The 21,294-nt window shown below is 55.8% G+C and overlaps 8 protein-coding genes across 8 annotated transcripts; 5 read left to right on the top strand and 3 right to left on the bottom strand.

The window, feature by feature from the left end:
- Positions 1 to 1,259: 1,259 nt before the first annotated feature.
- On the top strand, positions 1,260 to 3,284 carry SETTUDRAFT_46800 (carbohydrate-binding module family 18 protein; the record flags this gene model as incomplete). The annotated part of the gene is made up of 3 exons (XM_008025588.1): positions 1,260 to 1,716; positions 1,767 to 2,273; positions 2,349 to 3,284. The coding sequence occupies exons 1-3, from the start codon at positions 1,522 to 1,524 to the stop codon at positions 3,282 to 3,284; spliced, it is 1,638 nt and encodes a 545-aa protein (XP_008023779.1). The 5' UTR covers positions 1,260 to 1,521.
- Positions 3,285 to 4,644: 1,360 nt separating this feature from the next.
- Positions 4,645 to 5,037, bottom strand: SETTUDRAFT_77479 (uncharacterized protein; the record flags this gene model as incomplete). The annotated part of the gene is made up of 1 exon (XM_008025598.1): positions 4,645 to 5,037. A coding segment is annotated over one exon (393 nt), but the record flags the coding sequence as incomplete, so codon positions are not given.
- Positions 5,038 to 6,114: 1,077 nt separating this feature from the next.
- SETTUDRAFT_129550 (uncharacterized protein) lies at positions 6,115 to 6,919 on the bottom strand (the record flags this gene model as incomplete). The annotated part of the gene is made up of 1 exon (XM_008025781.1): positions 6,115 to 6,919. The coding sequence occupies one exon, from the start codon at positions 6,917 to 6,919 to the stop codon at positions 6,224 to 6,226; it is 696 nt and encodes a 231-aa protein (XP_008023972.1). The 3' UTR covers positions 6,115 to 6,223.
- A 531-nt stretch (positions 6,920 to 7,450) lies between these two features.
- On the top strand, positions 7,451 to 9,114 carry SETTUDRAFT_168429 (uncharacterized protein). Its single transcript, XM_008025780.1, has 4 exons — positions 7,451 to 7,652; positions 7,705 to 7,740; positions 7,793 to 8,627; positions 8,676 to 9,114. Exons 1-4 carry the CDS (start codon positions 7,505 to 7,507, stop codon positions 8,797 to 8,799), a joined length of 1,143 nt encoding a protein of 380 aa, XP_008023971.1. The 5' UTR covers positions 7,451 to 7,504; the 3' UTR covers positions 8,800 to 9,114.
- Positions 9,115 to 9,280: 166 nt separating this feature from the next.
- Positions 9,281 to 10,792, top strand: SETTUDRAFT_168428 (uncharacterized protein). Its single transcript, XM_008025779.1, has 3 exons — positions 9,281 to 9,578; positions 9,668 to 9,939; positions 9,997 to 10,792. Exons 1-3 carry the CDS (start codon positions 9,395 to 9,397, stop codon positions 10,621 to 10,623), a joined length of 1,083 nt encoding a protein of 360 aa, XP_008023970.1. The 5' UTR covers positions 9,281 to 9,394; the 3' UTR covers positions 10,624 to 10,792.
- Positions 10,793 to 11,088: 296 nt separating this feature from the next.
- Positions 11,089 to 12,039, bottom strand: SETTUDRAFT_27389 (uncharacterized protein; the record flags this gene model as incomplete). Its single annotated transcript, XM_008025526.1, has 1 exon — positions 11,089 to 12,039. The coding sequence occupies one exon, from the start codon at positions 12,037 to 12,039 to the stop codon at positions 11,089 to 11,091; it is 951 nt and encodes a 316-aa protein (XP_008023717.1).
- A 2,992-nt stretch (positions 12,040 to 15,031) lies between these two features.
- Positions 15,032 to 16,758, top strand: SETTUDRAFT_168427 (uncharacterized protein). Its single transcript, XM_008025778.1, has one exon. The coding sequence runs from the start codon at positions 15,152 to 15,154 to the stop codon at positions 16,355 to 16,357; it is 1,206 nt and encodes a 401-aa protein (XP_008023969.1). The 5' UTR covers positions 15,032 to 15,151; the 3' UTR covers positions 16,358 to 16,758.
- Positions 16,759 to 17,473: 715 nt separating this feature from the next.
- On the top strand, positions 17,474 to 19,021 carry SETTUDRAFT_107648 (uncharacterized protein; the record flags this gene model as incomplete). The annotated part of the gene is made up of 6 exons (XM_008025777.1): positions 17,474 to 17,570; positions 17,636 to 17,672; positions 17,734 to 17,830; positions 17,881 to 18,670; positions 18,716 to 18,878; positions 18,937 to 19,021. The coding sequence occupies 6 exons, from the start codon at positions 17,474 to 17,476 to the stop codon at positions 19,019 to 19,021; spliced, it is 1,269 nt and encodes a 422-aa protein (XP_008023968.1).
- Positions 19,022 to 21,294: the final 2,273 nt, after the last annotated feature.

The following is a 21,294-nucleotide window of genomic DNA, read 5'->3' as shown; positions in this document are numbered from 1 at the left end:
TAGTAAGTAAATACTAGCACTTTACCCATGAACAATGACCAAATGTCTGTAGTGAACTCAATGTTTATTACATTACTTTCTCCCCTCCCCTCAGGCACGCCCAGAACCCATGTTGAGCTAAATATGAACATCCATACCCCCGCCGTGAAAGTTCTGAACAGGCCCGGAGCCACGGGGGATATTTACTCCATGATTTAAGCAAATACTGGCTTACGACGCATGCTGACTGGATCCCGCCCATTTACAAGCATCTCAGCGATCCGAGAGACAAGCACGGTAGGTGGCCTTGGCACCGTATTCTTCGACTACTTTGTACTACATTGTGAATCCATGGTATGACAAGGCTATTGGGGTGCTTGAATACGAGGGAAACGGATGAGCTTCTGAAAATTGATCGGTCACGTGGTTGTGGAGAGACAGGCTCTCCAAGTAAGATGGAGATGACGCAGATGTGTAGATGATTCGGCCATGACCAGGCGTCCAAGGTATCATCGTATTTCTCTTTGCAAATCCAAATATAAGCTCTGGCAAGCCACGAAGCGACTGCTTCACCCAATGCTTGATGCCAGCACGTCACAATCACAAATGCCTGCCAGCCTCTTTTCCCCTTTTTAGCGAGATCCAGGGGTGCCAAAAATAGCGCTGGCACTGGTGTCGAGCCCGCCGCCGTCCGGTACTGCCAAGAAGACGCATTTCCTGCAGGTCCACTTAATCTTCTCCACCGCTAATGACCTCAATCTTGGGCGCACGGCACTATCGACCGAATCTGCCCTTCTATACATCACACATGCCGACATGGCGAATCTTTACTCTTTGCTGCGCGACTGACATCTCACGACTGACATGGCCAAGGAAAACAGGCACCCCGCGACGTCATGCCAGCACCCATGAAGAGCCGGCCTTGCAGCCGCCACTCCAGCCATCTTCACAAGGCCAAAACAGCCTAATGTCGTAGTACATTGAGGCTTCGACTAGAGCCAACTCTCTCTCTCGCCGTGTTGCACGCTGTCGTGGCTATGCTTCGTCGACAAAGAACGCCCAGGTAACGGTTGTTTTTCCACGCAATTTGCCCGTGCTTGGGGCAATGGCTGTAGTCAGCTCGTATCCGCCCGGAAACGGCAATCAACGTGGCAATCCGTAAAGGCGCAAGGGGGGGGGAAGAGCTTCGGGTACCGGGTGGCTAGGGCAGATGGGTTTTTTCGTCGTATTGGGTGGATCGCTACAGGGCGTAGGCCTGACGCAGGTACATTACAATGCTACAGTACGAGAAGGTGACGGCGGGCATCAGTCTGTGCCTGTTTAAAAGACGCTTTTGCGCTCATCTTTCGCAGACCCGGCACCCTGGGCTGTCTTACGTTTGTCCAGGAACTTTTTGTTTCTCACCCGCCCGTGCCTATACTACCCCAACTATCGCCGCTCTTAGACCTTGGGGTAATATTGGGCTTACTTTATTCAATTGCTTCTTTACCCCCACTGCAACGGCGCCCTCCCTTATCCGTATTCCGTCAACCAAGTGTCGCAATGAGGTTTGTCGCTTCTCTCGCCCTGGGCGCTCTCTCCATTGGCGCCGTCTCGGCTACACCAGCCACAGCGCTAGACAGGCGGGCTGTCTCTACAGACGGCACCTGCGGTGCATCTAAAGATTTTACATGCAAGGGATCCTCGTACGGCGACTGCTGCTCGCAGTACGGATGGTGCGGATCCACCTCAGCACATGTAAGTCGCTCGTATAGTACCACGAATCTTGGCTAACAGCATCTACTTAGTGCGGAAGCGGATGTCAGACGGACTTTGGAACTTGTAGTGGAGCTTCCCCTGCGCCTTCACCATCTCCTTCACCAGTTCCGTCGTCATCCCCACCGACTCCAGCAGCCGAGGACATTTACAAGTGCTTGAGCAACAAGAATGTGCCTGCCAAGATCAGCAGCGACGTCGAGTATGCGACGCTCTCAGAGGTATACAACCTGCGCATACCCTTTAGCCCTGCTGTTATTGTTCTGCCCACCACTGCACAGCATGTGCAAGATGCCGTCACCTGCGCTGCTCAGCAGGGTATGAAGGTTCAGGCCAAGTCTGGCGGCCACTCGTATGCCAACTTCAACACTGGTGGCATCAACGGCGCCATGCAGATCAACCTCGAGGGCTTCCAGACGGTTGAGCTCAACAAAGACACTGGTATTGCAGCCGTCGGAGGTGGTGTCCGCCTGGGCAACCTTGGCGATGGCATTTGGACTCAGGGCAAAGCTGCCGTTCCACATGGTACTTATCCTGGCGTCGGTGTCGGAGGTCACTACACGCACGGAGGTTACGGCCACGCCTGTCGCAACTGAGGACTGGCCTTGGACCAGATCGTTGGCGTCGAGATTGTTACGGCTGACGGAAAGCTTGTCAACGCGTCTGCCACGCAATCGCCAGATCTTTGGTGGGCGTTTAGGGGTGCTGCCGACTCGTTTGGCATCGGCATCAAGTTCTACATCCAGACACACCCAGCACCAGACAGCATCACATACTTCCAGTTTGCATTCAAGGGCATCCACGACTCCAAGGACGTCTGGACAAAGACATTCCTCCACCTCCAGGACTTTGCCACCAACAGCACCGTCGTGGACCACCGCATTTCCTTTGGCATTTACCTCGATGGCTCGGGTAGCTACAGTCTGAGCGGCGCCTTCTTCGGCACCCCCGAGGAATTCAATTCCACCATCAAGCCCGAGCTCCTGCGCACGCTCCCGGACCCCGTCAGCCCCCTCGTCGAGGCCATGAACTGGTACGACTACCAGATCAAGGTGTCCGGCAAGACCAGCATCAAGGTGCCCGTGGGCGGCTACAACGACCACGAAGACTTCTTCGCCAAATCCGTCACAGTCCCTGAATCCAGCGGGCTCAGCGCCGCGGCCCTCGACGCTCTCTACGACCACCTGCGCTCCGGCTCCGCCAAGGAATGGTACATCATCATCAACCTGTACGGCGGCCCCGGCTCCGCCATCAACACCAAGGACATCAAGTTTGCCGCGTACGACGACCGCAACAGCCTGTGGGTCCTGCAGAACTGGGGCTACGGCTCCACTCCCATGGACTTTATCCAGGGCATCAACGACGCCATTATCAAGGCGCAGCCGCAAACCACGTTTGGCGCTTACCTCAACTACGTCGATCCCACGTATGATCCGGCCACCGCGCACAAGCTGTACTATGGCGACGAGGTGTATGCCCGTTTGTTGAGCATCAAGAAACAGGTTGATCCCCAAAGCGTGTTTTGGAATCCTCAGGCTGTGGGGAATTAAGCCATTATGATAAATGTGTAGTTGATAAAGAATCATGGTTGTATAAACACGAATGGATATGACTTTCTCTCTCTCTCTCTCTCTCTCTCTCTCTCTCTCTCTCTCTGTCTGTCTGTCTTTGCATGACACAAACAAAGCGACTTCTGCAACATGCATGTTTTTCTTCTACATCTTCTTCTTTTTGACGGCTAATTCCCACAATGAGCACTGCCTTCTTGCTGACAAACTTGACGGCGCATGAATGCGCTGTGCTTGGTTCGGTATACCAGCTACTTTCAAGCAGAGAGAAAGAGGGCGCTCGTATACCACGACCATGCGCTTCGCGAACCACCCTTTTTTTGTCTCACTGCATGTAGCACCGCCCGCCTGTGTTTTTCTCCACAAATCCAGAGAAGCCGGAGAAAGATGCGACATACAAAAGGTATGTGGAGAGTAGATGGTGTGCTAGTATACTATCCAGCTCTTGTACACTCTGCTTTCCTCTCGCGTGCTGCGCCCTTCTTTTGCTCATTGTAGCTGTAGCGTAGCTTTTTCCTTTTCCTACACAAGCCGACTGTGTGTGTGTGTACGTGGATCGCATGGCTCTTGTTCCCCTGGGCTTGTCGGATCTACGAGTAGTTGTGATTGATACAGGGGGGAAAATGGCGCTTGGTATCTATGTATACACAAGCTAGAAAATCAAAACCAAGGTTCGAGGACTGGACGCCTTTTTTTTCGCCATGACACACTAGGATTTATGAGCAGCCACAGCAGCATGCACGTGGTTGTTGATTTTTCTTTCCTCTTTCCTCTTTCATCGTTCTCTTCTTCTTCTTCTTTTTTTTCATGTGAAAAAAAATAACAGATGGATGCATGTACCCCAGACAGAGCCAGCTGTATTGGGTTTTCCGAAGCTGACAAATGAGCAAGAAGGGGTACTTCCAGCCAGCAATGGGCGTCCTGAGAAGTGATTTGTGAGCGTGATTACATAGGCAGTTTGCAACGCTGATGAGGTAAATGTATACGTACCCGAATCTTGCAGGTGGGAAACATGTGGCAAGGGGATGGTTACCCAGCTATCCGCGTGTCCAGGTATCAAGGGGTTGTCCGTTCTGAGGTGTGTAGATACAACTCTCGGGACTTGACTAAGGGTTTTCTTCTGAATCCGCACTTGGGTTCGTTGAACTCAGCAGTCCGCTGCCGAGGCGCTGCTAGTATGGGCTGCTGAAAACGCAGGTGAACAGCACACCGGATCTGGGTTCAGCAGGTGCGCAGGCATCCCCGGGATAAGTGGGAGGGTATATCGGTGTTTACTAGGTTCTTGTTTTGTTGTTGCAGCAATAGTAGTAATAGTAGTGGGTGTTGGAGTTGGGGTGTTCGGATTCAGCTGCATGAGCAAATCGGCCTCTTTGATGCGCCTCAGAACGTCCTTGACCGTGGAACCGGTGCGGATGCGGCGCAGAATCTCGTGGGATTCGTAGTCGGGCCTTGTCTTGATGAGTTGGAAGAGCTCGGCGTAGGCCTCGTTTTCGGCCTGGAGAGCGTCGTGCTTGCGCTTGAGCGCTTGGCCCTGCGTCTCGGCTGAGCGCGTGGCATAGTGGCATGAGGTGCCGCGCTTGACGCATTCGAGACAGCGTGGGCGGTCGCCGTTGCATTTTATCTTGCGGGCTCGACACTGGTCGCAGGCCGAGGCGACACGGTCGCGGGGGATGGGCGGGAGCGGCTCGTTCAAGGGTCGTTTGGCCGAGGGCAGAAGTGGGCGGAGAGGACGCATGTCAGGATGGGGATTCGCGGCGGCCGAGGGCTGCTGTTTTGATCAAGATTGGAAAAACTGCATCGGGTTCCCGAGATGGAATTCTATTAAAAGTCCATGGCCATGCAGTGTGGAGTAGCGTCAAAACCAATGTGCATGGTGATTGGGACGCGGCAGTTCATCCCGCCAATCGGATTCTGCTATCACGACTCCAGAAGAGAAACGGCCTCTTGCTGCCACGCTCGTTTTTCTCGTTCATCTCGGAACGGGCAACTTTGCGTCGTGCAGCCGGCCATGGTCGTGTCTTTTTTTTTTGAATCGGGCAATTGTAGCCGCTTGTTGCCAGTCGCGTGCCGCTCCTTTGCCTGCCGTCGTGTTGGAGTCGAGAGTGCATGACTGAGATGCACATGCAGCACGTCAGTTGCTGAGGGCTACAACGTCATATACAAGCTCCATGTGGCAGTGAATTCCACATGGCGCTCGGTTTGTGAGCCGTGCCAACCCCAGCAGTCCATGTGCGGCGCTTCATGCATGACATTGACTCTCCAGCAGCAGCGGCTAGACGTGACCTGTTCTAGCTCCACGGCGACCATGTCCCCATCTTGGGTGTCCTTGGAGAGCCCAGATCGTCCCAGTGCCAATCCCTGCGTTAGGTGCGCATATAGCCCTCTTGGCTTGAGACCACGCCAGTCCCAAGCCGACGGCAACATCCAGCTGTCGCTCTCGTCGACCCATTCTGTACTCGTTCACCGACAGCGGCTGAAGGAGACTTTGCAACGGAAGCATGCACTCGCCTCGGCAGGTAGACGTCCATTGGCCCACACCCATCGCTCTCCTGCATAGCCAGCATGTCGTCATCTCATTCACTTCAGCGACATGGTCAAACCACAGCAGCATTGCTAAGCCTTTGCTGCGTTGCATTCTCTTCAGGACATGGAATCTCCAATTTGGATTGCTGATACGACGTGCAATGCCGCCATAACCGGTGAAGCGAGCATAACAGTCTGTTGTATGCAATTCAGCTCATCTGCATCTTATCGGTCAACAAGTGCGCACTGCAGGTGATTTGCATGCTAGGATTCGGGCACATCCATCACTGAAGATGCCGCAGTCGAGCTATTGGATGTGAGGCACGGAATGGCTTCCGAGCCAATTCCATCTTTGGTCCCTCAAGGTAACAGATCTGCTATCCCTGCGTCTCTTCCCGTCACTGCAGCTCCAAACTCAACTCAGTCTCCCCTTTCCACTCCTTGGCAAATTCCTCAAGCACCTTGTGTCTTCTGCTTGCCATGTCTTTGCCGGCAGCCGTCTTCATCATTCCTGCAAGATTGTACAGCTTTTCCTCAAAGTGGCTGATGGCCCTGTCCATGGGCTGTTCTGGCATCTTTGCTGCACCAAAAGAGAAGCAACGTGCTATTCCCACCGCGCCAATGGCATCGAGGCGATCAGCGTCTTGCACGATGGCTAGCTCGGGGTGCTGCGCCATCGCCGAGGCCACACGGGCGGGATCGCGGACTTCGTGAGAATACGACAGATTCTTGACAATGGCCTGGACCTTTGTGGCTAGCTCGCTGGATGCGCTATGCTGAAGCAGCGTGTTGGCAATCTGGTTCTCGGCGTCTTCACCTGGCTTCGCATACTTGTGGTCGCCCACATCATGCAAAAGGGCAGCCAGAAACAGTGGCGTGGTATCGTAGGCGACCGAGGGGTTGGCTTTCAGCTCGGCCTGCAGTATTCGGTTGGTATTGGACAAGACACGTAGAATGTGTTGGTAGTCGTGGGAGTTGTCGTATTTTGACATGTACTCGTAGACGAATGAGTTGATGGATGCGAAGAGCTGCTTGTCTGCTTCCCTGATGGGTACCTGCGGGACAGGAAGAGGAGGCTGGCTGTTGTTTGTCATGATGAAGCAGGATCGCTTGGTAATGTCTGAAACTGGCTTGTGCTTGAGGCGTATGTTTCGAGGCGGAAAGGCGCGTGAATCAGGCGCCCGTGGTTTTAGTCTTCGCGTAGTCACGTGCCATACACATCTGGCCCTACGCCACAGTCGTGTCTCGAGGGAGAGGAGCTGCAAAATCCCTCGACATGCTCTCAAAGGCAATTCATCGCATGTGAGTATGCGGCAAAAAAAAACGCTGTTTTGAGGACCATGTACAAGCAAGAGAAAGCTGACAGCCACTTGCAATCACGGGGCCTCCTTTTTTACCGACAGCAAGGCAAATCCTTCGAGAGAGGCTTGGGACGGCCGGCCGCTTCACGTGCGACATGTTGAACCACACACTGCCATGCTGGTGTGGAGATGGCATCCGGGGTAGCCAGGGTGAGGGTATGGCAGTCGGCTAGCCGTAGGTGCCTCGGTACTTGGCCGGGCACGCGATAACGCATCCATGACTTCACCCTCGCCCTCGACTCCTAATATACCAACAACCTCCACGTACACGTCGCAACAGCGCCACTTTCCGGCGCGTTGGCTGTGGCGGTTGCAGCCATGTATAAACAAGCAACGCAGAAGACGGGTGAGGTGCTGTCGCTGCCGCCAAGGTGGCTCGGCATGTACTCTGACTTCATCACAAAGAACAGCAGCGCCGTGACGCAGATTGAGTCTGCGCTGCGCTCACTGACATACATCATCCCTGGTACGCACATGGCAGCACGCCTTCGCCTTGAATTCACACTAACGCTGCCCAGGACGCTTCCGGGAATCCGAAATCGCCTCCGAATCTCGTAAGTCGTGCGCCCATCGACGGCGCGTCGGCATCGACTAACACATGTCCAGTCCACAGCGGCGTCCAGGTCCTCTCTCTCTACCATGATTCTCTCCTCGCCAAAGCCATGGCACAGATGCCCGGGACGCGCCGGCATCCCGTCACCCCGCATCATCGATACACCAAGTTCTGGACGCAAAACTCGCCCACGTACAAGCGCATTGCGCTGGTCCTGCAGATGATCCAATATACCGAGCTGCTGTGGGAGATGGCGGCCAAGAGAAAGGGCGAAAAGGTGCGATGGCGCGTGGTGGTGTTGCTCGAGGTCGTAAAGGCAGTGTGCCGATTGCTGCTGTTGCGATTGACCAACTCCCGCCCTCTCTTGTCTCCCCCGCTTCCCCAACGAGAGGTCGACCCAAGCTCGCTGGAAGATTCGTCGGCGTCGGCCGACGGAATGGACACGCCGCCAAGCGAGCGCTCCGTCGAGGCTGAGAATTGGACGATGCCCAGGACTGGCCTGTCAATGCCCAGCCTGCCCGACTCTTCAGATATCTCCAGCTACCTCCTCTCCAAGGTGCTCACGGCCGATGATATCAAACCACCCAAAGCATTGTTGCACCGAGTGAGCGGAAAGGGTGAGCTCGCTGAGGTACTGTACATTTTGCGACCTGTTGCCTATGCCTTGGCAATGCAGCACTTTAGCGGCGACCGCAAGAGCTGGCGACCGTGGTTGATTGGTGTGAGCATCGAGTATGGTGCCAGACAGCTAGCCAAGAAGGACTTTAAAGAGCGACTAGCCGGAGGCCTTCGCGGTCTGACTGGTTTGGAGAGGGAAGAGCTGCGGAAGCGAGGCTGGTCTCTGGGCTGGTGGGCCATGCGTGGCGCGTTCTACGAGAACATCACCAAGTAAGTTCCTCCAACTCTGGCCAGTGCATCAAGCTAACAATGCATCAGGGCCTGGATCCACTCGATAACCGCAAAGCTCAAGGGCAAGCCTCTTCTCGACATGGTCGGCGGCGTCATCGAAGACTATGAGTTCCTCTGGGACCAGTACTACTTCCCGACTGCTACTCTGTAAATTTGTGTCGCTATGTACTTTGCATGTTATGCGGTAATGTTTGTCATGGAGCTCCTGGTTTTAGGCAATGGACGGCAATGAAGCCCACTGCCCGTCTTTTCTTCGTCGTCTAAGGCCTTGTATTGAGATGTTGAGATACTCCGAGGCCATAGGGTGGTTTTTTCCCGAGTCTCCGCTTTCGTCTTGGGGATTCGCAGTTTGTATTATACCTTCTTTGATACCAATGATTTGATATTGCTGGCTTTCCATGGTCCAAATAGAGATGCCGGTCTGCACATGCGCCCGTATGCTACTCTGGGCTGTGGCGAGTGATTCAATGAGAGCAGAGAGTGTGATTATTCTGTGTGTGGAGTAAATGACATTGGTTGATTCCGGGTGGTGTCGAATACTGACGCACCGCTCGGGAAGCTATAGTAGCGCGGAGCTCTGACCCACTCAGCATCTCACAGTACCGAAAGCTTAGAGGGTCATGGCAGAGCCGCATCAACACCTACAATAACGACAACCCACTTCGCCCCGTCAACACCCGCCACCGTCGCCCTTGCTCCGGAAATTCCAACCAAACCATCGGCGATATCGGGTACACGCCATCAGCATGCCCGCCACCACAGCAGAGACGCTGTCGCTTGTGACCCGCAACGTCTCGGTCGCGCCTCTTGTGCTTCTTTCGGCAGCAGACCACTATGGCCGGCAAGCAAAGGGCACCAAGCGGAGAGTCGTCGGCGTGCTTCTAGGCCAGAACGACGGCAAGAATGTACGCGTGTCCAACAGCTTTGCGGGTGCGTAGCCCCTCCAAGCCCGCCCCGTTTGCCGCCTGAGCCATTCCAGCGGGGGCGGGACTCGTTTGCACTGGCTGACCGGCTTGCAGTACCGTTTGAGGAGGACGAAAAGGACCCGTCGGTATGGTTTCTCGACCACAACTACGTCGAGTCGATGAACGACATGTTCAAGAAGATCAACGCGCGCGAGAAGCTCATCGGCTGGTATCACACGGGGCCCAAGCTGCGGGCGTCGGACCTGGAGGTGAATGAGCTGTTCAAGCGCTACACGCCAAACCCGCTGCTGGTCATCATCGACGTGCAGCCCAAGGAGGTGGGCGTACCCACAGATGCCTACTTTGCAGTCGAGGAGATTAAGGATGTGAGTGCTTGGCGGCAAGACATGGAAGTGGAAATGGAATCTTGCTAATCTGCACAGGACGGCACAACGACTTCCAAGACGTTTGTGCACACGCCCTCGATAATCGAAGCCGAGGAGGCGGAAGAAATTGGTGTCGAGCACCTCCTGCGTGACATTCGCGACGTCGCCGTCGGTACCCTCTCCACACGCATAACGTCACAACTGCAGTCGCTGCAAGGGCTACATTTGCGGTTACGAGACATTGGACAGTACCTGCAGAAGGTGCTGGACGAGGACTTGCCCGTCAATCACGCGATTCTGGGCAATCTGCAAGACGTGTTCAACCTGCTTCCCAACCTGTCGACGCCCAAGGCGGCGCCGGTGGGCGGGGCGACCAACGGCGTGGGCGCAGCAGCGGGCCAGGCGGGCGGCGTGGACAATGGCGAGCTGGCGCGCGCCATGAGCGTCAAGACCAACGACCAGCTCATGGCGATTTACCTGTCGAGTCTGATCCGGGCTATTACCGCGTTCCACGACCTGATTGAGAACAAGATCCAGAACAAGCAGCAGGCAGAGGACAAGGAGGCCAAGAAGGACGAGGCCAAGGAGAGCGACAAGGACAAGAAGGATGACAAGGCGAGCGGCGAGGCCAAGGAGGGGGACAAGGCCAAGGAAAAGGCCAAGGAGGAGAAGAAGAGGGGATGAGGGGGGGTAAGACACACTTTGGGGGGAAGGGGTTGAGGGGGTTGAGGAAGCACGGGGAAGCACCGGGCCAGAAGTAGCCGGCTTTTGCAGCGAAGAAGTGTACCATAGCACTGGGCGCCTTGTGGTGGTAATGGGCATGATTATATGAATGACATGACCGATTGAGTGGAATGAGATGAATCTGTGAATGTCGCTTGATGCCGTGTGAAGAAGATGGTAGTGGGCATGATTATGTGAATGAAATGACCAATTGAGTAAAAGGAGATTGATTGAATCATGGTGTATGTTTCAATTGGCTTTTTAGGTGAAGAAGAAGATTGTTTCTAAGCTTGGGTTGATTGTACATGTGTATGCCGTGCTGCCAAACGGCGGGTATCCAAGCAGCATGCTTCTCTAGACAGACTAGACATGTGCTGTGCAGACTAAAGACTAAACGTACGCTATACATACAGACTACATGTAGCCTCAATCACCCCAGCCCGCGGCCCATGCAGCTGCCTCGGCAAGCGTAACGTGTTTTTCCTGGACAAAGGCGCCAAATAGCGTAGGGCAGCTTTCCGCCAGCACACAGGCCAACAGGTGCTTGCATACGGGGGGCATGTGGTCGCCTAGCGTCATGCCGCCGAAGCTGCATGCTGGGTGTTGCTGTTCCTGTTCCTCATACTCATACTCCTGCTCATACGCATGGTTCTGTTCATTTTCCGGGTAATGATAAGTGTCGTCTACCTCGTCATCATCAATACCAGCAGGAAAGGCGGCAAAGGCAAAGGCGGGACAGGAGCAGTTCCACGCGGCCAGACGCACTTGGTAGCTTGTTGTTGCGTCGTACGAGGCGGGAGCGTGGCGCGAGGAGCGGTGCTGGGCGGAGCGTACGTAGTATGTGTTGTGGATTGGGGGTATCTGTGGTATTGGAGGAGGAGTAGTAGTAGTAGTAGTAGTAGTGTTGGGTTCTTGGACTGTGGTGTCGTCGTTTGAAGATGATGGGGTGCGTGTATTGTGGTGCTTGGATGCGTCATGTGCATTGCGCATGTGTATTGCTTCTTCATGCTGTTCATGCTCGTCTCCCCCTTGCATGGTGACATGTCGCTCGGCCTCTGCATGCCCCTCGCGTACCTCGTCGGTGGAGGCTATGGCGGCAGACGCAATGCTGCTTTGGTCGAGCAGGCGGAAGCGAGTCACAAGGCGGCGGTCGAGCAGGTCTAGCGCGGGGACGAATTCAGTGGGGAACAGGACTTGCAGGGCCAGCAGCAGTCTCCTGGCCGCATCTGGGGCGCGGGCGAGGGGGTTGTGGTTGGGCTCCAGTGGGGTGACGGGAGCGGCCGCCAGACGATCATGATCAGGTGGTGTGGCAGCTAGGTCGAGTGAGGTGAGCAGGCGGGTGACGAATCGACGATTGCGAGGCCGAGGCAGCGACATGGCCGTCGCGGTGATTGTCGGAGGTATCGGCAGCACATGCCGTGGGTGAGTAGATGCTGATGCTGATGCTGATGTGGATGTGAGTGGGTGCCCTGGGTGAATGACGTATGTGGGGAAGCTGCAGCACGGTCGTTTTTGGTTGGCAGTAGCCGTAGTGGTAGTGGCAGTGGCAGTGGCAGTGGCAGCATGGCATGGGATGGAAGCCACGTGAAATGCATGGCTAAGCGTACCACGATTCCACCTCGATGCTGCCACCATGGCGCAGCCTATTTGGGCAATTTGGAATCACGGGCTGTCAAACGCGGGTGGTGCATTGCATGCCATTGACATGGCATTGATCCCACAGCCACCACACAGAGCGAGAGCGCGCGAGAGAGAGCGCGAGAGAAAGAAGCGCAATGGCTAGCATGTCAGTACTGGTGCTTTGGGTAGACGCGGACAAAGCCCGACAAAAGGCAAAGATGAGCTACGTCACCATCGGGCAATTGCATGCGAGCGACGACAGCGTTTGTTTTCCCGATGGCGTGCGTGGAGGGAGGGGGGGAGAGTGCCGGGGCGGGCCTTGACTTAATTTGTGCATTGCAAGCTGGAAATTGAGCTGACCATGGGCGGGCCGGGCTATTTTGGGGCGGGCCAGCGGCGGGCGAGGTGCAGGGCGAGCCTTGTGTTCAGGCGCGGAGATGACGCCATGGACGACGTGGTGGTAATCAAGGCGACGACGGGCCAAGCGGGTTGCTGTCATGATGCTGGACTGGCAGGTTACAGGCAGCCATACACATAGGTGCAAGCAGTACATGTAAGCTGCGCAGCAAGTGCAGGTATGGCGGATGCAGGGACCCCCCAGGGCAAGACATGGCGCCGGGTGTGGGTGGGAGGAGAGGCCATGGGGCGGCGAACGATGCCATCCTCTGGTTTGCATTGGCCTATCGGCTGACCAGCTGTCAGGCAGCGCGTTGGTGTGGTCGCGGTCGCGATGTGCGGCGATCGCGCTCGCAGCGGCGGCGCTGCACATGGCAGTAGGCCTTGTTACTGTAATTGTGGTAGCGGTAGTCATGGTGGTGAGTGTGTGAGTGTGAGTGGGTGCAGGTGGATGGGTGTTGGGGTCCCTTGCAGCGCGAACCCTTCCCCCCACAGGCCGATAACGAGGCGATAAGACACCCCAGCCGCCGGGGCTAGCGACGGGTTAGCGACGACGAAGACGACGACGACGAGGCGCCAGACTCGGGCGGCGACGAAGCCATTGGGAGGGGCATGACCTCTGCAAGGCCAAGAGGGTGTCGAGAGGCATGGCCCTCGTGAGCGCAGGCGGTCCGAGAGGGCGGGCGGCAGGCTGTGGATGACCTCGCCTTTTGACCACCTGAGCCCAGGGGTGGCTTTCACATGCAAGACAGGCGGCGGGCGGGATCCCCAGCACGGCGCAAGAGTCGATTGCGCACACAGGGAGAGGTCACAAGACCACGACGCCCGCCAGACCCTGATGCTGCTTTGGCAATGCGCATCGATGCGCCCGTGCTAGCGCGCGGTGCATGGATACGTGTGTCCATCTAGTATGTATCTAGTACACCATGTGTCCCTGTACCGTAATACACATCCATCCGTACATAGCACCTCTATACACACGCACACAGTCCGACGGCCCATCCACGCCTGCCTGCCATTGGCCTCGGCCAGCCTGTCACGGCACTCAATTCGCCAGCGATTCCCTCTTGCGCGCTGTGCCCGTGTCTGACCGCCAATGCCCTGGGAGCTGCAAACATGAGATGACTCTTGCACATGCTCCACATGCCCCCAGGGCCGACTCAATTGCACTCAATTCAGTCGGCACGCCAGCTGCCTGTCCGGGCCAGTGGCGGGTGCCAATTGAGGCCGTGGTTGCAGACGCCCGACACACATGCACACACACACGCCCCCTCCGCCCGTCAGCGGCGGCCATGGCGGTGACGGCGGCTGCCGACAAGACGGGGGTAGCAGCTCTGGGCGCGGTGGTGACGGAAACAGCAGGGACCGGATTGCTCCATGGCAGGCCGTGGATGGGTGCGGGCATGTGCTCAATGTGCGTGGGTGGTGGTGGTGGTGGTGGTGATGGCAACGGGGCAGCCCGCGACTCTCACTCTCTGACTGCGACGTGAGCCCGTCGCTCGTTTCCAACCCCCCGACCGCCCCCTCACACACACGCACACCCGCACCCACACGCACACCCGCATCCAGACACCCCAGCGCCGCCTCACCACTGCCCGCCTGCCCGCCTGCCCGCCTGCCCGCCTGCCCGCTGCAATTGGCCGGCGCCCCATTGGAGAGCACCCGCGCGCGCGCCCTTTTCGCTGTCCTTCGATGCTCTTCTTGGCCGCCCACATTGGTCAGCTCCCGGCCGCGCCCCAAGGCCGAACTCATATTACGACTATTGATGATGCCTGGCACTGGCTCTGGCTGTGGCTCTGGCTCTGGCTCTGGCGAGGGCCTGGCACGCGCCAACCGCACACCCTCTTTGTCTGGTCCGCTAGCACATGGCCGCCTCTCTGTCTCAGAGCCAGAGTCACACCGGCCTTGTCCGCACGCTGTAGCCTGCTGAAACCGCTGTCCGCCTGCGCGTGCTTGTTATAACTCCGCCGCCCACGCTGCCTCTTTCCCACACCCACCCATTACCCCGTTCTCGTCACTCACACACACACACACACACACGCACCCCCCCCCTCGCGCGACCGCCGCCTGCTTGACTAATTGCCTGCGCTGCCCCGGCACCGCAAAGCACAAGCACAAGCGCTGGCCCGCGCCATTCTGCCGGCTTCCACCGTCACGCTCGCTGCTGCTGGCTGCATCTGACGATATCACGGTGGCGAAACCCTGAGCCCATCCCTCGCCCTCCCACCGCCCTCCGCCCACCGCCCTCCCCCCCCCAACCCAAACCCAACCCAAGGCTACCATAGTTGGCCCTCTTCCTCCCCCCAACCCAACCATTGTTCCTCTCCCCCACAACCCATCAACCCCAAACGCTCCCCTTTGTCGCTGCCGCTGCCGCTACCGCCGCCTCTGTTGCCTGTCTCGATTAAATACCGCTACCGCACCCGACGATCCGCTTCCAGGCAAAGCACAAACCTTCTTCTCACACTACGCCATGGCAAACTCGCCATTCCACACGCCCCCAAGCAATCGTCTCACCGTCTCCTCGCTCCTCTCCCCACCTGAGATGAAGCGCTCAGAGTCGTTTGGCTCTTCAATTGCTTCTGCCTCGACCCAATCGCCCTTTACCTCGTTCAATTCGCTGCAATTGAAGCCCATGATGGCCCAGGACTCCACGTCGTGCCACGCACCCGCCCCAGTCCACCGCATCGCCTACGCCTCCCCCCCAATCTCACCCTACGACGCTCAATCGCAAAAGGAGAACATGGACGCCGTCGACGATCAGGGCTCGCGGGACCCTCCGCTCTTCGTTTCCCCCCATGCTGCCGCCTCCATGGCCGAAATGCCGCTCTTCCCCCAGGAGTCAGCCGAGTCAGCCTCGCAACACGCCATCACCGCACACATGAAGTCGCAAGACTACGCACGCCTGCACAGCAAGCCCTCGCGTGCCGACTACGAGCTCGCCGTCTCGTTCCGTTCCAATGTCTTTGCCGAGGCCACCAAGAACCCTCGCCGCTGGTGGGCTCAGGAGCGCCGCTTCGACGACTACTACGGCCGCCCGACGGGCGTGCAAAAGCGCACCGCCCTGAAGAAGCTCGCTCCGGCTCCCTCTGCCAGAGCTCGCCAGCCAAAGGTTGCTCTCCCACGCATGCCCGTCCGCACGCCTCGTGCACCACCCAAGGCCAGGCGCACCCCCCTTACGCCGGTCCGCGAGTCATTCGACACCGCCGCCGCCTCCTCTTCCTCTTCCTCCGCCGCCGCTGCCGCCTCCGCAGCTGCTGCCCCAAAGTCCGCCTCCCCTAAGCCAGCCCGGCCCGCGACAAATCGCGACGACTCGGACTACAATGCTCTTCCCGACTACTCGCCTCCTCTCGACACGCTGCCCAAGGGCAACACCAAGATTCTCAAGGCCGAATGGAAGGGCCAAGCCCTGTCGCTCACCGACGATCCCGACCGCGACCTGCTGCACGAGGCTGAACTCAACCTTGCCGGCACCCTTCGCCTTAACTGCGCCACCTATCTGACCAGCAAGCGCCGCATCTTCCAGGCCCGCATCGAGGCTCTGAGAATTGGCAAGGAGTTCCGCAAGACGGACGCCCAACAGGCGTGCAAGATCGACGTCAACAAGGCTAGCAAACTGTGGCAGTCGTATGATCGGGTCGGATGGTTCAACCCAGACTACTTCCGCCAATACCTTTGAGCGCATTTGCATTTCCCACGCTTGCATGACGCCACCGCACTTTTGATAATTATCCGCAACCCCCCCCTCGACGCGCATGGGGAGCGAGTTATTTCTTTTTTACATTTTGCTACGATGCACCAATTTGCTTATAGCATCTAACGGCCCCTCCCCCTACTGAATGAGTCTGTTCTCTTTCCGGACAAGATGGATCCGAGTTGATTGAGGTGACGGCTGTCGCCCTCGGCATGATTCATGAACGGCGTTTTCTCATTTAATTGTTCTTTTTCTTATCTTTTCTTTTTTTGGTTTTGATCCGGATCTTTGTTGTTGGCATGAGCAGGAGTTTGGGTCAGGCGCGGTGTCCTCCCTTGGCGTTTGGGCTTTGTTGTTTTTCTTCTTTGTCTACGGCATGCGATACCCCCCCAGCTCACACGAATGGATACTATTCAGATCTTCGGTGGCTCTTGACGCCGCACATGCAGGCTTTGTTTAGTGGAAGTATTAGACCAGAATACAATCATCGAGTAGAATAACCTAGCTGGCTGCGCGTTTCGTGTCTTGCAACCGCCATGGTCTTGCAACGAGTTTGCCCTTGTTTGCTACTTGGTGGCGCAATTGCTCTTGACAAGAGTGAGCCAACGACGGTATGAGCAAACTGCAAGCGTCTCAGAGCCCCAACATGGTGAAGGCGGTGTTTAGACATGTGCTTTGTCAGTGACAGCAGATGCGTTTCGCAACAGCGCCCCAAACGTGGCCGGCACGACGGTCAGCAGCCGGCACGCAGGACATGCCTAGGTGTAGAGGGCTGTCTCTCTCTCTCTCTCTCTCTCTCTCTCGACCAAGTTTCTTTTGCGGAACGAGCTCACGCCATGTCTGATGTGCACTGCCTGGGGGCAATGTCTGCGCAGCCTACCATGTATGTAATCTGCATGTCGCAATGGTTCAGGGTCCCCGGAGACGGGCGGGGATGGCTAACTCCGCAGGCGTGGCGCGGCCTCGTCTGTAACTAATTTGGGACAACGGCTTGGCCGCTCTCTCGAACCCGCGCCTTCTGACCACTGCTCCTCCAACAACCACCACCATAATACCCTTAGCCCACCCAACCGACGCGCGGATTCGCGCCGATTCAGCACAATGTCGCGAACACAGCAGGTGGACCAGGCCGACTCCATCACCAGCCAGGACCCAACCCGCGATGAGCCGAAGAAGGCAAAGAGCAAGAGGCCCCCAAGTAAGAGCTGCCTGGGACATGGATTCGACTGTGCGCACACGACCGCCATGCTAAAGCGACAACAGATACCGCCTTCAGGCAGCAGCGTCTGAAAGCATGGCAGTAGGTTGACCCCGACCCGCACCACCACACCCGCCCGCCCGCCCGCTAACACATGCGACAGACCCATCTTGACGCCCAAGACGGTCCTGCCTCTGTTCTTTATCGTTGGCGTCATCTTTTCGCCCATCGGAGGCCTGCTCATATACGCCAGCTCGCAGGTGAGCATGTTGTGCCGCCCCTCGACCCGCCGCGCTGACCCTTGTACCAGGTCCAGGAAATCTCAATCGACTATACCAACTGCAACAGCACCGCGCCGCAAGCCAGGCTCGACTACAATGCTAGTCTGGGCAACGACCTCGAACCAATTCCCTCGAGCAGGGTGTCGGCCACCTTCAACTCAAAAATGCAGACGGCGCCTCAGTGGGGTTGGGCTCGCGATAACTACACGTTTCAGCCCCAAGGCGTCACGCTCGAAACAAACGTCTGCATCCTCAGCATCACCATCCCCAACGACATCAAGCCGCCGATTCTCTTCTACTACCGCCTGACCAACTTTTACCAAAACCACCGCCGATATGTCAAGTCTGTCGATATCAACCAGCTCAAGGGCGACGCCAGGAGTGCCAGCCAGCTCAGCTCTGGCGACTGCGATCCTTTGGCTGTCGCTCCCAACGGAAAGCCTTACTATCCCTGCGGTCTGATTGCCAACTCCATGTTCAACGACACCTTTGGCAATCTGACCCTGGACAATGCTGTGCAGGATGCCGATGGAAACGAGATCAACTCGTACAACATGACGACCGATGGCACATCATGGGCCCATGAGGGCGATCTGTACGGCAAGACCAAGTACAAGCCTGAGGATGTTGTTCCACCCCCCAACTGGCAAGACCAATATCCCAATGGAGAATATCGCGATGAGCTGCCCAACCTGCATACCTGGGAACAGTTCCAGGTCTGGATGAGGACTGCGGGATTGCCGACATTTAGTAAACTATACCAGCGCAACGACAAGGATGTTTTGCGAGCTGGCACCTACCGCCTGAAGATTTATGACCGTATGTTGGTTGGTTTACCCACATGACGCAAGCTGACCTGTATAGGCTTCCCTGTTAACAAGTACGATGGCACCAAGTCGATTCTCATCTCCACCACCACCGTCATGGGTGGTAAGAACCCATTCCTCGGTATTGCCTATCTTGTCGTCGGTGGCCTTTGCATTCTATTAGGCGCCGTGTTCCTCGCCACACACCTCGTCAAGCCCAGGTTTGTTTTCTTCCGAATATCTCAACACACATGACTGTTTGCTAACATTGTCGGCTAGGAAACTGGGCGACCACACGTACCTCACTTGGAATAATGACCAGCCCACGTCGGCCACTACTACCGGTCGAGCGGGTGGTGCATGAACATGACCATGAAACACGTCTCTTCGTCTTTTGTCTTTTTAGACCCCGCTCTCCCTACCTTTTCTGTTTTCCGTCTCCACGAATGTGTAGTCTAGATGCTACCCGTATTACTTAGTGTTATACCATCACATTGACATCTTGTGGTGGTGGGGAAATCGGGGTTCTTTTTTTTTCTGGGAGTTTTTCTGGTGTTGGAGAGCACCAAGATTTGGGTTCTTTTTTTTCAAACAGCCTGTCGTTTTTTTTTCTCTCTCAGTGTTTGCAATGCATCATCAATCATGTTAATATGCTGTGGTTGGAATTGTGCGGCGTGAGACTGAAAAACTAAGATGAAGACTGGAGACTTATACCAAGGACTAGAGCCATGTCCTAAGTATCTCGTCATGCTTTGGCGAAACGAAAACTCAAAAGTACACTAACGTGATAGATAAGCGAGTCGGTCAGACAAGCGAGTCGGTCACCTCACTAACTTTGCGCACTTCTATAAGCGTATAGCTCCACCATATTATATTAGTTTTGGTAGATATTAACGCAATAGATTAATTACTATCTAGACTATCTTTCTTGCATGTACGTGAGTTATGGCCAGTCTCTCTGCACCTACTACAGCGCGCTAGAGCCTGGCGGCTGACACCTGATCGCTCTCCTCCCTGACGCTCTTCATGAGCAATCTGCTGATCAGCCTCGCGCTGAGCGAGTAGATCCTCTCCAGCTCCCTTTGTTAGCACTCCTTGCTTCTATATCCGCTTCCTTTTACGCTGCCTACGCTTTGTTGCTGCCTCGTTAGCCCTCTTAAGGCTAGTGATCCAATCGCGCATTAGCTCAGCTAAGAGCATTATAACCTTAGCCCCCTTCTTAAGCTAGTTAATTGCTGCAATAATTAATGCTAGCGAAGAGCTCTTATGCCGCCGAACCTGATCACGTATTAGCGTTAATTGAGCTTCAAACTCGCGTGCGTTACTTGGGGTACGAGCCTGCCAGAGAGCCTCTGCGACAGCAGCTACTGGAGTAGTAGGCGTGCGCAGCTTTATGTCCAGCTTTGATAGAACAGCGTCTGGCTGGAGAGGAACAAGGCCTGCGCCTTAAAAGGCTAAGCGGATATTAGCTGGCGTGAAGGATCGATCAAACGCTGTCTTAAACGCTGGCAGAAACTCAAGCTTAGTGATGTGGTTGATGTGGTTACGTATCAGGCTCTCTACCTCACGGCTATACGCGCGCTTTAACGGCGAGAAGCAGCTAACGTCAAGAGGTTGAAGTAGGTGAGAGGAATGTGGCGGCATATAGAGCGTGTAGATATTGTTCTCCTTGCAAAGCTCTTGAAACTTAAGAGACTGGTGGCTCTTATGGCCGTCAAGAACAAGCAGACGACGTGTGCCGACAACGCGAGTCTTTGTGTGAGCATTAAAGTGCTTTAGCTAGGCAACACCTAGCTCGTTGTTCGTCTAGCTGTTGTCGCTGACTGCGATCGCCTAGTCGCGTGGGATCTCTGCTTCCTCGTACTAGGCGGATAGATGATATTTGCCAGCGAAGATAAGGAATGGTGGAACTGCCTAGCCAGCTGCGTTAATCGCTGCGATCAGCGTCACCCACCCACGATTGCCTGGCTCAACTGCCTTTGGCCGGCCTCTCCTCTCTGACGCTGTTACGACTAGCTAAGTCGCGATCTTGCCTATCATAAAGCCAGCTTCGTCGAAGTTGTAGACGTCCTCGTCATAGATGCCGTACTTAGCCTTTGTCTACTCTACAAGCTTAAACTAGCTCTTAATTAGGACTAGATCTTCACATAGAGCTCTCTGCCTATCGTACGCTCGATTAAAACGCGTCGTAAGACTGTCTGTACGCTTGACAAAGTTGGCTGGCTACTTCTGCTTAACCTGGCCAGCGCTGCGCGCAGCTAGCAGCTTATTAGCTATATCGCGTATAGCGGCGTACGTGGGCGCAAATCCACGTGAGTTAAGATTAAGTATATGACTAACTATTACCTCCTCTTCTAGCTTGGTAAGCTTCTTTAAGTTGGGCTAACTAGCCCCACCACAAAGTGCGCGCGACCACAAAGTGCGCGCGCGCCTTACAACCACCTCAACCTCAACGCGTCGTATCCCCACCACCATGGCTAATATTGAGGCTGCGCTTGCAGCTATTAATGCCCTAGGACCTGATGAGCCTTTTTCGTATACAGATATTGCAAAAAAATATAGTGTTGTTCGATCTACGCTTACCCGAAGACACCAAGGCCTACACGCCTCACGCGCGATAGGTGGCCAAAAACGGCA

The sequence above is a fragment of the Exserohilum turcica genome, assembly GCF_000359705.1.
Source record: "Exserohilum turcica Et28A unplaced genomic scaffold SETTUscaffold_15, whole genome shotgun sequence".
NCBI classification, from domain to species: domain Eukaryota; kingdom Fungi; phylum Ascomycota; class Dothideomycetes; order Pleosporales; family Pleosporaceae; genus Exserohilum; species Exserohilum turcicum.
The sequence above is the reverse complement of the archived record's forward strand: the minus strand, read 5'-3'. Positions and strand labels throughout refer to the sequence as shown.